The sequence below is a fragment of the Lactuca saligna genome, chromosome 4 (assembly GCF_052625555.1).
Source record: "Lactuca saligna cultivar CGN05327 chromosome 4, ASM5262555v1, whole genome shotgun sequence".
In the NCBI taxonomy this organism is placed as follows: Eukaryota; Viridiplantae; Streptophyta; class Magnoliopsida; order Asterales; family Asteraceae; genus Lactuca; species Lactuca saligna.
The window spans coordinates 78,175,995-78,191,980 of NC_136420.1; the positions used below are offsets into that span (position 1 = coordinate 78,175,995).

Genomic DNA, 15,986 nt, shown 5'->3' on the forward strand with positions numbered 1-15,986 from the left:
ATTCATAAAAAAATTCAGAAATTCTCTTGCCCATGTAGCAACAGTTGTAACCAACGCCTTTTCCTCAAATGCAGTTTTGTCATTCCAAAGGGTACCAAACTATATGAAAATAAAATTAAAACTACTAAATAACGAAACAATTTGTTTCTTGCTTTAGAAGAAGAGATTTTTTTAAGAAGTCCTTACTCTACTCGGAAATCCATGTTGTTTGTTCAACACAAAATCAAAGATCCAATTCATTATATAATGCCCACTCAGCTCACATTCCAATACATCGGCTTGGTTGCACTAAAATTGTGATAGAAGGTAAACATAAATCACAAACGAAACTACATCTAACTCGTGGATAAGTAATAAGATAAATTACCTCAGTGAGCTTCCATACAATTGGAATTGATGTGTTCTTTTCATACCTCTCAAAAGCCCTAAAAATAGACAAGCAGTAAAGTTGTATGCAAACTTATAGAAAGAATGTTATTTTTATATCATATTAAGAAATTTCTTACTTTTCCAAAAGTTTGAGCAGATAGTAATTGTCAACATGATTTTTCATAGGCTTCATCAGAGAATCCAAAATGTATACAATATGATTTGAAGGGCAAATCACCAAGAGGACCCAATGCGCACTAGTAATGGTTTGAAATTATAGTATGAAAAAAAATAAAATAAATAACTATTAATATAGATAGCAACTTATGATACTTTTGCAGGTATGGTGCGATAAGAAACGATTTTCCATGATGAAGCCGCATCGCATCAACGAGATAATTAACGACATCAATCGGAGTTTCCTGACAAGTATTCCCAAGAATCTTATATGGGTTTAGGAAAGCACATTTTCCCATACGTTTCCGAAGCATTAAGTGTAGAAGGATACAAACAATATTACAAAAAATTTACAATCAAGTAATATCTTATAAGCAGCCTAAAAAGAAAATATCATGGAAAAAAAAAAGTAATAGTAAAATCTGAATGCTCTTACATCTGCCAAGTTGTTATGATGGACAAATCATCTGTTTGTTTTTTCAACAAACGATAATATTCTTCATATGTGACTGCTAAATCAAACGCCCCAGCTTCGAGATGTTCAGCATCGGCTACCACATGAACCACTAGGTTGGTCTTCAAAAGGTCACGAAGTGATTCTATGGGCCTTGGTTTGTTTATCTTTTGGTTAGGCATGTTTTTTTCCATAACAACCTTTACGGTTGATGGTCGCGCACTTGTGGTCTAAATTTGTTATTGTGATGGCGCCTTGCTTTGTTGTTCCTATTAGTAACTCATTTTAATTAGCGAGAACGTCGTATATTCCATTTTTAAACATCAAAATATTTTATTTGTCGGTCTAAATATAAAATTTTGATGTTTAATAGGAGCATATAGGGAATTCTCTCATTTTCAGAAAATGTATATATGGTAGATAAAAAATTAAAGGATAATGAAGATGTACCTTACTAAGAACAATTGTGATCCGCGACCATTGAATTACAGTGGCAACTGTATCTTCTAGGATACCAACTTCATTTGTCATCATAGGAACATGAATACCTTTATATCTTTCACTAATGTTGTTATCATAATCTTCAAGTGATTTTCGTGGAGAGGAAGTGAGTGAATTAACCCATCATTATAAGGAAAGACCATCCCTCTAGAACATTTTTTGTTCATATCACCATAAGGTAACACCAAATCACAATGAGTAATAGTCTGCAATCATATAACATGTAGTGTATTTCATGTGTCAACATGTTAGAAATTTTGATACAATACATAATTTAACAACAAAGTTCAGAGTAAAATGATATCAAGAAATTCAATAAACATAAACCTAACACAGTAAAATAGAAAAATATGCTAAATACAAAAGCTTGGAACTATTTTAATATATTTTCTATCACACATGGACTATTATTGTACATTTGTATAACATAGTGACCAGTTCTGCATTTCTAAACACTTTTGGTTCATATCACCATAAGATAACACCAAATCACAATAAGTAATAGTTTGCAATCATATAGCATGTAGTGTATTGCATGTGTCAATATGTTAGAAAATTCGATGTAAAACATAATTTGACAGCAAAGTTCAAAGTCATATGATATCAAGAAATTCTAAAAACATAAACCTAACATATTAAAACAAAAAAAATATGCTAAATTCTGCATTTCTATACATTAGAGGTACCTTTTAAGTAATTTTTTCTTCATAGTGCCTTCTTTTGTAAATTCAGGGATTTGTAATTGTTTCTTACAGGGATCATTTATGTAAAAAAACCTTACAGGGACCATTTCTGTAAAAAAAATTACAAGGGCTATTTCTATAGAAAAAACTTATAGGGACCATTTCTGTAATTGTTGTAACATAAGGACCATTCTGTAACTTTTACACAAGTTCTATTTATCTAGTTTTACTGTTTGCTCTGTACAGCAGATACATAACACATACAGGGGAATATTTTGTAGCTTTTTTGAAACAGTTGGACATTATAGAAGACTATGATCAGTCATCAACTCTTACTCAATTATGTATCTATTTTCATACTTTGTTTTGCCCGAAACAATAAACTAGTGAATTTTATTACTTTTTTCCCAACTTGTACCACATAATTATATTAAATGTAATCAACTAGAATTAGTGATAAAAATAATTAAATTGACTCATTGAGTTGTGGATTTTATTAGTTGTTCAAATTCGGCCCATGTCTCACTCTCTTACTTCATTTTCTCGCTCTGTAAGTTATTTTCCTGTCATTGTTCAAATTGAAACTATTTTTTGCAATTTGTTTCCACATCTTCAGTTTTGTATAACTTTTTTTTATGTTTGTTTTTCTTTCGTTTTTGTACCCCTTTTTCCATTTTTTAAAATTGTTTTGTTAATGCATATTTATTTCCTTTTTCTTTTGTAGTAATGGGTTAAATTTCAATTTTGACGAACATCATGGATGATTTTCCTAAAACCAATCAAAAGCACCATGGATTAATATAGAAAAAAGCATAGAAACATGTTATAATAACAATGTACTTTCATTTATTTCAACTATTTGTCAAGTTTAATGTTTATTTTACAAAATAAATGTAAGATGCTCTACAACAAAATGAAAGTAAATTGCTTTTCTTGAATTTAGCCCAATAGGGGCCAATTGCAAGAAATAACAATATTCTTTCATTATGTTGTCTAATATAGCATCGTACTTTCAATCTTTCTTTTCTTATTCTTAGTTTTTGTTCTTATTAAACGATTGTACTTTGAAAGTACAATCATATTGTCGATAAAATTGTAATGGTATAAAAACTCAAAGTAAATTATGTTGTTATTCTTTTCAATTCCCTTAATTTAGTTGTTAGATTGTTGACTAGGCACCATTAATGGGAAGAATAACAAATACACCTTGGTTGTCGAGAATTTGTGGCCCTTTAACATCAGAACAAAGACAATCATTACGAAATGGAAGCTAATTATTTTACTATGATTCGTATTCTAAATAGGTATGCAAATAAAAGATTCAAAATAAATTTCCTATGTTATTGTTAAGCCTTGAAGCTACCCTGCCTCCACATTTGATAGACCTGGCCAAATTGTTCAAGCTTATCATTGGGTTGTAATATTCATAATCTGTCATCGTGATCTGACCGTACGTAAGTTGTGTCATCAACATCATGTTCTCGAACACTAACCTCGTCTTTTGACTTTCCCTTGGTGTTCAACATTAAGGCTATCAACCTTTCACAAACATTTTTTTCAATCTGCATAACATCAAGACAACGGTGAGCCTGCAAGTATTCATCGTCTGAACGATTAATTCGATGCATCGAGTTAAAAGGATCCATTCGTAATTACATAAAAATATAATGATTCAATAAGTTTTAAATATTCCTGTGATATCCATTATCTCAACAATGTCTTGGATTTTTAATTCTACTTAAATAAAAAGAAATTTTATGCTTTCATTTGGAAGTTACCTTTGAATCTGTTGTTGAGTGTGAGTGCCAAAGATGAAAGGGAAAGAATTAATGAAATCTATAATTTCAAGGGATATTTGGAAGGCTACAGTGACACTATAGATAACATTGCTTGTTCTTTGCAATGGTCTATGTTGTTCACAACTGCTCACTCTGTTCAACTTTTATGTAAGTTTTAAAAAATTAAACATTAAACAACTTGAATGTGAAAATCTGAGGCTGAGCACAGACCTCAGCGGTTAAAAAAACAAGAAAATTTGAATTAAAAATATGATTAAATTAACAACATATACTACAAATCTACAATAAGAGTGGAGATACATACTCAGACTTAATGAAGAAGAATATGTGTGCTATATCATACGATTTTCATCTCTTCATACAAGATTTATCGATTCTCTTCATATATAATTTCACTTAATTTTCTGTGTATTCTAATTGATGAATAAATAATACTTTTTTCATATGGTCTGTGTTTTTTTGTGTTCATGAATGGAAGAGAAAATAACAATTAAGTTGATAATTATTGGAGTATGTGGTAATTATCTTTCAATCCATGTTTTTATCAATATCTTTTTAGCTTTAAATTTAAACTTTTATTCATGATCAGTTAAGTATTTGAATAATGTATATCTTATATGTTTATTTATTTTTATTTTTTTCATAGTGCATGAATTTTCAAGGTGATAAGGATATCTTATCTGGTTCTATTTGTGCTCCTTTTTAATTTCTTTCTAGATGTTGGAGGGGTTTTTTAGGTTTACTGACCACTTTGCCCCTGTTGGGCGTTTCCAGGGAAGAGAGAATAAGGCTCGGTTATTTTTTAAAAACGGGTCATATGATAGTTACATAATTTGTGCTTTATATTCATATAGAACCCGGTTGTGTTCTAAAAACTGAGTCACAAATCCCTACAGCTAAAAGGCTCGGTTGTTTGAATAGGAACTAAGTTATTTAAGTATACTATAGAGCCTGGTTTTTTGCTTCAAGCCGGGTCATATGTTCCCTCCTGTATCAGACGTGGTTTTTGCATTTTTTTAGTAGTGTTAGGGGAAAGCAACTTGTTTTATTGAAGTCATTGTTTGATTAGGTGTAATTGTTATGTTTTTATAGGTTAAACTAAGTGGTTTTTTTTACCAAAAGACAAAGACATAATCCTAATGAAAGTGGTGAAAAATGTTCCCAAATAACAATCACCAATCAATCAATCGCTTCCGTTTCTAATCCTAATGCAACTCCACAAACACCAATTACCAATCAATCAATCCCTTCAGTTTCTAATGCAACTCTACAAACACCATGTTCTAACCAACCTAATGACAATGTTGACTTGAAAGATCTTCCAAAGGACCTGGTGGATAGGCCATTGATTACAAGTTGCAAATCATATATAAGAGATGATGTAAGATGAACATATTTGCTTCAATGACCGTGTCAAGTAAGGGCACATAAGTTTCCTAAAAAAAATAGGTGATAGATTTAGAAGATTCGTTCATTTATGGTTTGATGACTTTGATTGGTTGGAATATAGTGTGAAAAAGAATAGTGCATATTGTTTATATTGTTATTTGTATGGGGATCTCATGGGACAAAAAGGAGGGAGAGATGCATTTGTTTCCCAAGGTTTTGATACTTGGAATAAAAAAGATGCATTTCGGACTCATGTGGGTGGTGTTGATAGTTTTTACAACAAAGCAAGAGAAAAGTGTGAGTTTTTAATGTGGGTCATGTTAATGTAGTCTTGAGGAGGCAAACCGAAGCAGAGAACCATAAATATAAAGCTCGATTGCGTGTTTCTATTATTGTTGTTAGACTTTTATTGAAAACTGGTTTACCGTTTCATGGTCATGACGAGTCGGTTAACTCGGAAAATAGAGGGGTTTACATTAAAGTGTTAAAAGCCATTTGAGAGACTAGTGAAGATATTTTCAATAATACTTTAGAAAATGCTCCTAAAACAGTCAACTAATTTCCTTTAAAATTCAAAAAGAACTTGAGCAATGTTTTGCACAAGAAGTACTTTTGAGTATCTGTGAAGAGATTGGTCAAGATGTTTTTGCTTTACTAGTTGATGAATCTGGTGATGTTTCAAAAAAGGAACAAATGGTTGTTGTTTTGTGTTATGTCGATAGTCTTGGCTTTGTGAAAGAAATATTCATCGGACTAGTGAACGTGAAGGATACATCTTCTTTGACACTCAAAAAAACCATAAATGAAGTACTTACAAGTAATAAGTTGAGTTTTAGTCAGGTAATTTACTCTTTACTTTTTTTGTTATTTCAATTTAATATATATATATATATATATATATATTAAAAATTTAAAAGATAAGAGGACAAGATTATGATGGGGCTAGCAATATGCGAGGGGGATTCAATGGTTTGAAAGCTTTGATATTACAAGAGAATGATACGGATTTTTATGTTCATTGCTTTGCATACCAACTTCAGTTAGTAGTTGTGGTTGTAGCAAATAAACATGATGGTGTTAGTGACTTTTTTAGCAAATTTCTTTGGTGGTTAATGTTGTTTGTGCATCGTGTAAAATATAAGACTTACTACGAGAGCAAGCAAGAGAAAGGGTGCAAAAAGGTTTGTGTAGTGGTGAACTTGAAAATGGAAGAGGGTTAAATCAAGAGACTACAGTTGTTAGAGCGGGAGAAACAAGATAGGGTTCACATTTCAATACACTCACAAGTTTGATAAAGTTGTTTGCGAATGTTCTTGTAGTTTTAGATTTTGTGAAAGGGGAGGGAGGGTCATTGGCAAACCGTCAACAAGCATCTGAAATCTTAGCATATTTTAAATCATATAAGTTCGTGTTTTACTTACATATGATGTATAACATTTTACACCTCACAGGTACATTGTCAAAGCAACTTCAAAGAAAAGATCTAGACATTTTAGAAGCGGCTTCGATGGTTAGAGGGACAATGCATGCATTGCAATCTTTTAGAAACATAGGGTTTGCTAGCATTTGGCCAAAAGTATCCTCTTTTTGTCAAACACACGAAATTGATACTTTAGATATGGAAGAGTTGTATATTGGTGCGAGAAACCGTAGGACTACAATGATTAATAGGTTTCATTTTGAGGTTGAAATCTTCAACACGGTGGTAGATATGCAACTTACAGAATATCGGGATCGATTTAGTGAAACAAGCACCCAATTACTAGAATACATGGGTGCTTTGAGCTCTTGTGATTCATTTGCACAATTTGACAAATCAAAGTTATTGAAGTTGGGTAAGTTATACAAGTATGACTTTGATGATTAAGATATGATAGACATTGATGGACAACTTGAGATATTTTATCGCTATTGCATTAAAGATGAGCGCTTCACTAGTTTGAAAGAAATTTCCGACCTTTCTCGTTTGATGGTTAGTACGGGGAAGCATCGGTCTTATCATTTGGTTTATAAGCTTTTAAAATTGGCTTTGATATTACCCGTAGCGACCGCAAGTGTAGAAAGATGTTTTTCAAAGATGAAGCTCTTGAAGACCGACTTGCGTAACAAAATTAGCAATGATTTTTTAAACGACGCATTGCTTTGTAATGTCGAGACCGAAGCACTTGCGAAAGTTGAAATGAAAAAGTAATGGAGCGGTTTCAAAAGATGTCTGCACGAAGAGCACAAATTTAAATTCTAATACATCGTTGTTATATTATGTTTAACCAGAAAAAAAAAATTCTATTAGATGTTTTATATTATGTTTGACCGGAATTTTTTTTAATGTTTTATATTATGTTTAACCGAAAAAAAAATTATGCAAGCCTTACTACTAATTCTCGCGTCCGTCCCTGTGGCAAAATAAACATTCATTTATTAGAGAGGATGTTGACTATTGTTATTCTTTAATTATCGGATGAAATTGTTTGACAACTTTTTCTTTATAAAACATTTTGATTGAATACTCGAATCTTTTGGTTTATAGATATATCATGTTTTTTTTGTTAGTGATTGATATAATATTGTTACCAAATTAACCTACACTATTTCAATCAATTTGGGTATATGATATTGTTTACGTGAGTTGTGTTCAACCCGATGGACACCGTTTGATAAATATTTCAGGTTGTTAATAAACTAATAACAACTTGCTATTTATTTTTAAAGTATATCAATTAATACAATATGTCACCAAAGTGATCTATTTTGTGGAAATTGATTTACAAGGAATTTATGTGTTGATTAATGCGGATATTAATCTACCTAAAGGTTGGTTAATATTTAGTTAGATAAACAAATATATGATAGTAAACATTCAACAATTTTTTAATTTTATGTGTTTATTAATGCAAGTATTAGTCGACCCAAAGATTGGTTAATATTTGGTCGGATAAACACATATATGGTGGTAAACACGAGATAATTATTTGGTTTCATGTGATTAATAAGTCAATCCAAAGAGGAGATTATTAATTGGCATGATTTATTTTCAATGTTTATCACTAAACAAAGATATCTCTTGCAAGTTAATATTATTGTCCAAAGACTTGATATTAGTGTTGTATTGATACCTTGTAAATATATCATAAATTGACATTATTGATTATGGTTTATGGATTAATGAGCATAAAACTAAGACTAGTTATGTTCTCAAAACAACAAATTTGAATTATGCCATTATATCTACGTTGATCACATTTATGATTCATGTGCTTAATGAGATTAACTTTAAGGAAAGAAAGGAAAATAATATGTTAGTTCTCAGTTGCAAGGATATTGACATTTCCTTTTGGATAAGACCAACATTCTTTGAGGATGTTGAGTTTATGGAGAAACAAGGTTAAAAACATTGTCCTTAAAAAGAAATCAATCTAGATTCCTATTATTGTTTTCGATAGAACGAAAATTATGAATCAATGACCAACAGTGTTATTCAATCTCCTATTCATAAATGCATTATATCGTTTGATTTTGTGGCAAAAACAGTAAATAATTGTGTGTTTCAAAAATCCAGTGGAAGTAAATATATCTTTATTATTTGTATGTTGATGACATATTGCTTGCCATCAATAGACTAACACAAAATAGGCTTCCACAATATCCTTCATTTTAAAAGTATTTTGTATTAGGAATCCAGATTCAACAAGAGAAATCTTGTGTAATTTTAGGATTGTTACAAAAGAGCTACATCAATAAGATCATTGCAAGATTTTGCATGCAAACTACAAACCATGTGACACCCTTGTTGCTAAAGGAGACAAATTTAGTCTCAATCAGTGCCTTACAATTAACCTTAAAGTTAGAGTGGTGTAGAAGATTCCTTACGTTTTATTTGTTGGGAATCTGATGTATGCTCAGTATGTATATATCCCTATATTATAGGGATGTTGGAAAAATATCTAATCAACCCAATTGTGGATCATTGAGAAACATCCAAATTGGTTTGAGATGTTCATAAAGAACAAAAGGCTATATACTCCACTATAGGAAATCAGATGTTTTAGACATCATTTTTATTTATAACTTGATTCTACTGAATGTCACATGGTTACTAATCCACATCGTGATACATTTACTTGCTTGTATTAGGCGTCATTTGGAATAGACTCTAATAGCTTCTTCCATAATGGCAACATAATTTGTAGCATGTCATGAGGCATCAAATCATGGAATATGGTTGCATAATTTTGTCACGAGGCTGCATCATATTAGTATTGAAATACCACTAAAGTTGTGAAAAGAAGTTAGCAATATTATATTCCAACAACATCATAAGTTTTACTAACTCAAAGCATATTGACATTAATTTCCTGGTTGTTAACAAAATAGTGCAAATGGAAAAATATTTATAAAGCACATATATGCAAACTCCATATAGCGGATCCGCTCACAAGGGTATTACCTTTCAAGGTCTTTCATGAGCATACTACACATATTGGTATGATAATTTATATTAGTGTGAGTTTTATTCGTATTTTATGTTTTGTTTAAGAGCAGTTATGTTTTTCTGTACAAAATTAAAAATTCGGTTAATTCCATTATCAGTTGCACTTGTTTGAAATTTGATTTCACTTCAAGGTAAAAAGGAACTCGTTGGAAATATATTTTGATTTTAAAACCACACATCATGTATAATCTATGTCGTTAGTTATATATGTATATATGATCATTAATGGGTTTAGTAACATAAATTGTAATGAAGACGTCTTTAAGCCTATACTTGTATACGAGATTGTTTAAGGATATCAATATTATGATAACATTCATTAAAATGCTTGTGTGTGTGTGTGTGTGTGTGTGTATATATATTCATGGTTTAGTGGAAGATTGTTGTATAGTTTGGAACCACTAATAAATGTATATAAATAATGTTATCATTAATTTTGTATTATTATGAAAATTATACAAAATTGTTGATAAACCAATTTTATTAATAAATAAATATATACACTTATTATGTTTATCTTGATTGTCGAGTTTCCGATTTACCCAAAATCTCTTAAATCCCTAATATCTCACATTTGGTTATATCTTCATCTATATAAATACGTAATGAATAACAAATTTACAACATACGAAAATACTTACAAATATTTTGTTTTAGGGTTTGTTGCGGGTTTAAAGAGTTCTTGCTATCAATTGAAAAGACCAATCTAGTTCTTCAAATTCCGAAGATCATAATGAAATCAAATATGTAATCATTTTTTCAAGCTTAAAGTTTTCTTTTGACAAATTTGAGAATCAATATCTGAAGTTGTGATTCCGCATTTTATGTTTTGATTATAAAAATAACCAACATCTAGGATGTTTCATAACCACATTTTAATTATAATCATTAACCCATGGGTAATTTCAACCTTTTATATATGGCATAATTATGTCGAATCTTATAAGTAACAGAGATCAAACTATCACATGCATTTTAGGCATTCCTCAAATGCAGCTTTTTGGGAAGGAATAAACTGTTTGTTGTTAGTGCATAGATTCATTTTATACTAGAAAACAAAGAACTCACAAGCCAAAAGAACAACATACTATTGGCTATGGTTATGCATCTGCCAAGTACAAGCTAAACCCAATACAGTTTAATTTATTGTTTGATGAGTTGATGGCACTTGATGGAGAGGATAGATACCTACCACTCCTGCCACTATGCCACATCAAACAATTTCCCATGTGATATCATATGCATTTGTCCAAACCTAACATATTCCCTACGGAAAAAGCATTTCTAATTTATGAAAATAAGAAACCTAGATAAATTAAACATATCACATATATATATATAGCTTACTACTGATTCTGTCTTTATATTACATAAACGTAGAATCATAAATAACAAGCATAATAGGTAACAGCAACATGCAAAACCGTTCAGATGAGATCATATACACTCCCATTCCTTCATAGTAGTTTTTATGATATCCATCATTATATGCATCTAGAGAAGTGACACGTCCATGGGGTAAGGATTCCCAAAGATATTGTCAATATAATAGTGAGGATGAGCAGCATCCATTACCACAAACTGCATATCCTCAGATGGTTTCCAGTGACGCTTCCGTTGGTTTATGAACCAGTTGTTTATCTGCTTTTGATCTAGCCCTGTTGATTCAGCTAAAGCCAACTTCTGAGCTTCCTGTACATATTAATTAGAATTTGTCATAAATTCATAATCTGGATTGTAAACCATCCCAAGACTTCACTATAAATGAGATTAAGTACAGTTAGCTAGGCGCATCCATTTTCCAGAATTCATCCCTCTTTTCTCGACTTCTATAGGGACACATAGAGTAGGTGATTTTCTCTTTTTCAACTATATATAAACTTGCATATGCGACTATCAATCCTAAAAGCAACAACATGATGCCTATAATACATGATATATATGCCAAGGCAGGTAGCAAGGGACATGCATGTGTGTTTGAGAAGTCCTACATTGAGTCCTATTTTTCCTCAAATGAAAGAAAAACGATGAGACACACAAATGAAATACGAAGGAAAATGGCATTAACAAGCAGCATATATAGTCCTCCAAAGATTATCATCAAAAGCAATAAAATATTCTATATGTAGGAATCTGGTAGCTACATAAGGAACATTCCGAGTATTGTGTGCAATAATAAATGTTGAATTTGGAGAATGATGTTTCCCTGAGGGACCCAAAATCTCCATATATAGATCTTATGTGATTGTAAATTACTATGTTAGTGTATCCGATACAGTCTTTATATTTATATATATGGAAGTCACCGAGAGCTCTTTTGAAAACCTAAAATTTGTGCTTGTGAGTATTGATCGTATACCTAATAGATTCTCAAGAGATATCTAGTAATGCAATCGAAATAAAAGAAGTCACACTAATGATGGATGGGTTTTGACACAATATTAATGATGAAAAACGCATGAAAATGTACCGAAGGGTAGGGCCATTTGTAATGTCTGGTCCACCAGTCAAGCAACTGTTGACGAGCTTCTTTGGGCAACTTCCCTTTCTTTCTCTTCTTCATGAACTCCTGCTTCAAACTTCCTAAGTACCCACTGTACTTGCGCAATAACTGACCTTTCAGCTCCCGCTCTTCAGCTTGAGGATCAACCATATTGTTACTTACATCCACATCCAGATCTTCTTCAGATGATCCATTCCTATCCATGCCTCCCTCACCACAACCTGATTAAATATTAAACAAGAAGCTGGGTTAACAATGTGAATGTCTATAATGTGCACGATATAAGTTACAAAGTAATGAAGAAGAAGCAGTTTTATGATTCAATCAACAAGCGCATCAACCTACTTAAGCCTGGCTAATACTGCAGTGTGAAATCAAAGATTAGCATCAAACCCTAAATATTTGTAAACTATTTTACCCTCAAAAAAATTAGTAGTTTTAACTATAAGTCTAAAAATAGAAGAATCTTCAGACCAAAAGCAACAAGGATGGATAATTTGCAACTGTGGTCAGAGAAATTTGCAAATTTCAGCTCGTATCATATTACTGGAGGATATATATAGTCAAAAGAAATTATTGGAATTTTAAAAGTATTTCAAAACCCTAACTGTACCACAAAAAGTTAATTATTGGTAAGACAAGCGAACTATGTACAAATCACAATGCAAACCATAACATCAAGAAACTAGTACAAAATAAGAAATTGAAGCGAACCTACAAAACTTGGAGCAAAATATAAGAAAACTTTAATTTTTCAGAAATAAATCACTTGAAGAGTGGAAAGAAAGAGTATAGTCACAAGTCGCAGATGTTTAATCAAATAAAACATAACAAAAAGAATTACAAAATGTTATCACTATTCACGATGTTTTTTAGAGGTAAGTTTTTGGATTAATCTGAACGGTTTTTAACAGAATGGAGTTCGTGAACGAGTTTGTTTAGGTCTTGCCGCTTTCTAATCATTGCAAATTTCAAGGGAGATTATTGCCTATAGTTGTTCATGAACAATAACCAAGACATGGGAGCTTGTGTTACTGATCCATGTAACACAGAACTACAGAAGTATTAAAAAGCTCATCAGTTTATTTAAAAATAATAAATAATTCACACACACGACACACACAGACACGACACAAATATATATAGATATGAAGAAAGAGATGGAGGGTACACCGGAATCTGAAGGAGAAAAAGAGATGGCCTTGAACTGGGTCTCGATCCTTGAGAGAAAAAGCATGGCTTCCTTGAAGGGTTTTGAGAGTTCTTGTTCATATTTAATTAGCATCTCACAGTAAGCTTCCATGAACTGATCGAGAGCCGGATCTTGTCCGACAGAGGTCGTACTCGTACCTCCACCACCAGTGCCGGCACAACCGCCACCAGAGCCGCCGGAACTAGCAGACATCGCAGCCATCACGGACGCTCGGCAGGCTTCTTCTAATCTTTCAACTACTTCAGGTGGTGCTCCTATCTGTTTGATATTAGTAAAGAATAAACTTGTCATCATAATCTTTGGTAACACATGGCATACGTATATATAGAAATGTTGATATACAAAAAGAAAAACTTAAATTTTTGGTAGGAATGTATAGGGTTTTCTACTTTTAAGAAATTATACTTTCATACCATATGAAGAAATGACTAAAAACAACTGATGTCACACGCATATAAACAAATCTTATTAAGAAACCACATCTGGGTTTCTTCTTACAAATGTTCTCTCTTCTGGAGGGTCTCTAATAACCTACCAAAAGAAGAAATAATCGCACAAATGAATAAGACAAAATATATATGAAACTAGAGAAACTTTCTTGGCTTGCTTCTAGTCGCAAATTTTTTTCAAGTTCATCTTCCACGGAGTATAAAAAATGCAATCTTGTAAGAAAATGTCTTCTGGGTTTCTTCGAAGAGTATACCAACTGAACAATCAACTAATCACACACAAAGGATGTTGGAAGCAAAAAGAGAGGAATTAGGGTTTTCAAGAAAAATATATATACCTTTTGACAGTTCAGATAAGCTGATAACAGACGAGGGTAATGAGGATGTGACATGATCTTCGCCTTAACAGATGAAGAACATGATGACGACGAGATGAAGGCTAAGCCTCCTCCATCGTTAATGTTACCATCGTTGTTGTCTTCAAGCATCATAGCAGAAGCTGAAGCACCGCAGTTGCTATGATGATGATTATGATCCTGAGTGGAAAAAATTACGTTATTGTTGTATATAACAGGAGTTGGAGGAAGACACAGCGATCCAATGCTGTTATTATTATCACCACTACTGCTTCGATTGATGTTGCTGTTATCTCCAAACCCCATCAGACAAGATGTACCTACACCACCACCATCCATTTCTCTCTTTTTAAGGGTTTCAACTTATGTTCATGTGCAAAGATACGAGCATAATTGAGAAGTGAGTTCTTTGATGTCTTTTTGTCTGCGTGTGTGTGTGTGAGAGAGAGAGAGATTTTCTCCCGAGTTTTAAGCTTACAAAAGGGGTGTTTTTCAGCCCTTTTACTGAAAAACCTATGTACTAGTATAAGTCCAAGTATTAACCATGACGATGATGAAAGCCAAAGGGAAAAGGGAATGCTTTAGGTCATTGGAAAACGGGTGTGTTACTTATCTTTTTCTAGAGAGAGAGAGAGAGAGAGAGAGAGATTTACAGAGAATGCACGCGAGATACTGCTAATTTAATGTTAGTGTGATGTATATCTTGTTTGTAGTGGTTATAGAGAGCGTATACTGGTGGTGTATAGTAGAGTGTAGAGAGGTGTCTCAAAGAAAAAATGGTGCAAAGCGAAGGGCTTTACCTTCCCAATGAGAACTCACTCCCCCTTTTCTTGCACTGCCACTTATGCACTGCCATTACTGGCAACCCGGAGAGAGAGAGAGGGGAACGATCAAATCGAGGTGGTGTATTTTTGTAGATTAGAGTCATGAGATGATTGAGTGTTGAGAAGATAAAGTTAAAATGGTTTGTATTCAGTCTATCTGCAACACTTACAATGATGTTTATTTTAGTAAAAATTTAATTTAAGTTGTACTTTAAACACACCACTCTATTAAACATTAATCTAATATATACTAACCTAATCATTACCATTAATAAATTATTACTTACATTGTTTTCTAAAAGTAATTTTTTCTTTTATATATATATAACAAATAGGTTTCTTTTATTTATTTATTTATTTTTTATTTTTTACACTTCAATAATGTTGTAGTACAGTATGTATTTAGTTCAAAAAAAATTTATTTTATTTTCAAACATTCATGTTAATATACTAAAATACTTTTACAATCATAGAATCATAAATAAAACTAAAAATAATATATATGTCGTCGTAGAATAATAAATACTTTTACAATCATGTTAATATACTAAAATACTTTTACAATCATAGAATCATAAATACTTTTACAATCATATATGTCGTCGTTGTTTTGCCGGACCATCGAAACCACCAAGCCGTCATCGTCAAACCACCGACTCACCGAACCACCAGACGTTATGCCGACACTGTCGTTAAACCATAATTGATAATTAAACAAAATAATGATGATGTTATTCAAAAATTTCCAAAAGAATATTTAATAAAAAGACCAGAAAAAAT

At 32.0% G+C, this 15,986-nt stretch overlaps 2 protein-coding genes across 4 annotated transcripts; one reads left to right on the forward strand and one right to left on the reverse strand.

The window, feature by feature from the left end:
• The first annotated feature begins 5,545 nt into the window (after window positions 1-5,545).
• On the forward strand, window positions 5,546-7,563 carry LOC145039778 (uncharacterized). The gene is made up of 5 exons (XM_078987790.1): window positions 5,546-5,682; window positions 5,924-6,212; window positions 6,290-6,587; window positions 6,824-7,207; window positions 7,250-7,563. Exons 1-5 carry the CDS (start codon window positions 5,546-5,548, stop codon window positions 7,561-7,563), a joined length of 1,422 nt encoding a protein of 473 aa, XP_078843916.1.
• Window positions 7,564-11,172: 3,609 nt separating this feature from the next.
• On the reverse strand, window positions 11,173-15,243 carry LOC145042177 (homeobox protein SHOOT MERISTEMLESS-like). 3 transcript variants are annotated; one of them, XM_078990564.1, is made up of 5 exons: window positions 15,183-15,243; window positions 14,365-14,702; window positions 13,538-13,835; window positions 12,332-12,585; window positions 11,173-11,553 (listed from the first exon to the last, which is right to left on the reverse strand). In XM_078990564.1, exons 2-5 carry the CDS (start codon window positions 14,686-14,688, stop codon window positions 11,356-11,358), a joined length of 1,074 nt encoding a protein of 357 aa, XP_078846690.1. In that variant the 5' UTR covers window positions 14,689-14,702; window positions 15,183-15,243; the 3' UTR covers window positions 11,173-11,355. The 3 variants fall into 3 exon arrangements, with proteins under 3 accessions (XP_078846690.1, XP_078846691.1, XP_078846689.1); XM_078990565.1 differs by lacking the exon at window positions 15,183-15,243 and adding an exon at window positions 15,036-15,166; XM_078990563.1 differs by lacking the exon at window positions 15,183-15,243 and having other exon boundaries at window positions 14,365-15,006.
• Between the last annotated feature and the right edge of the window lie 743 nt (window positions 15,244-15,986).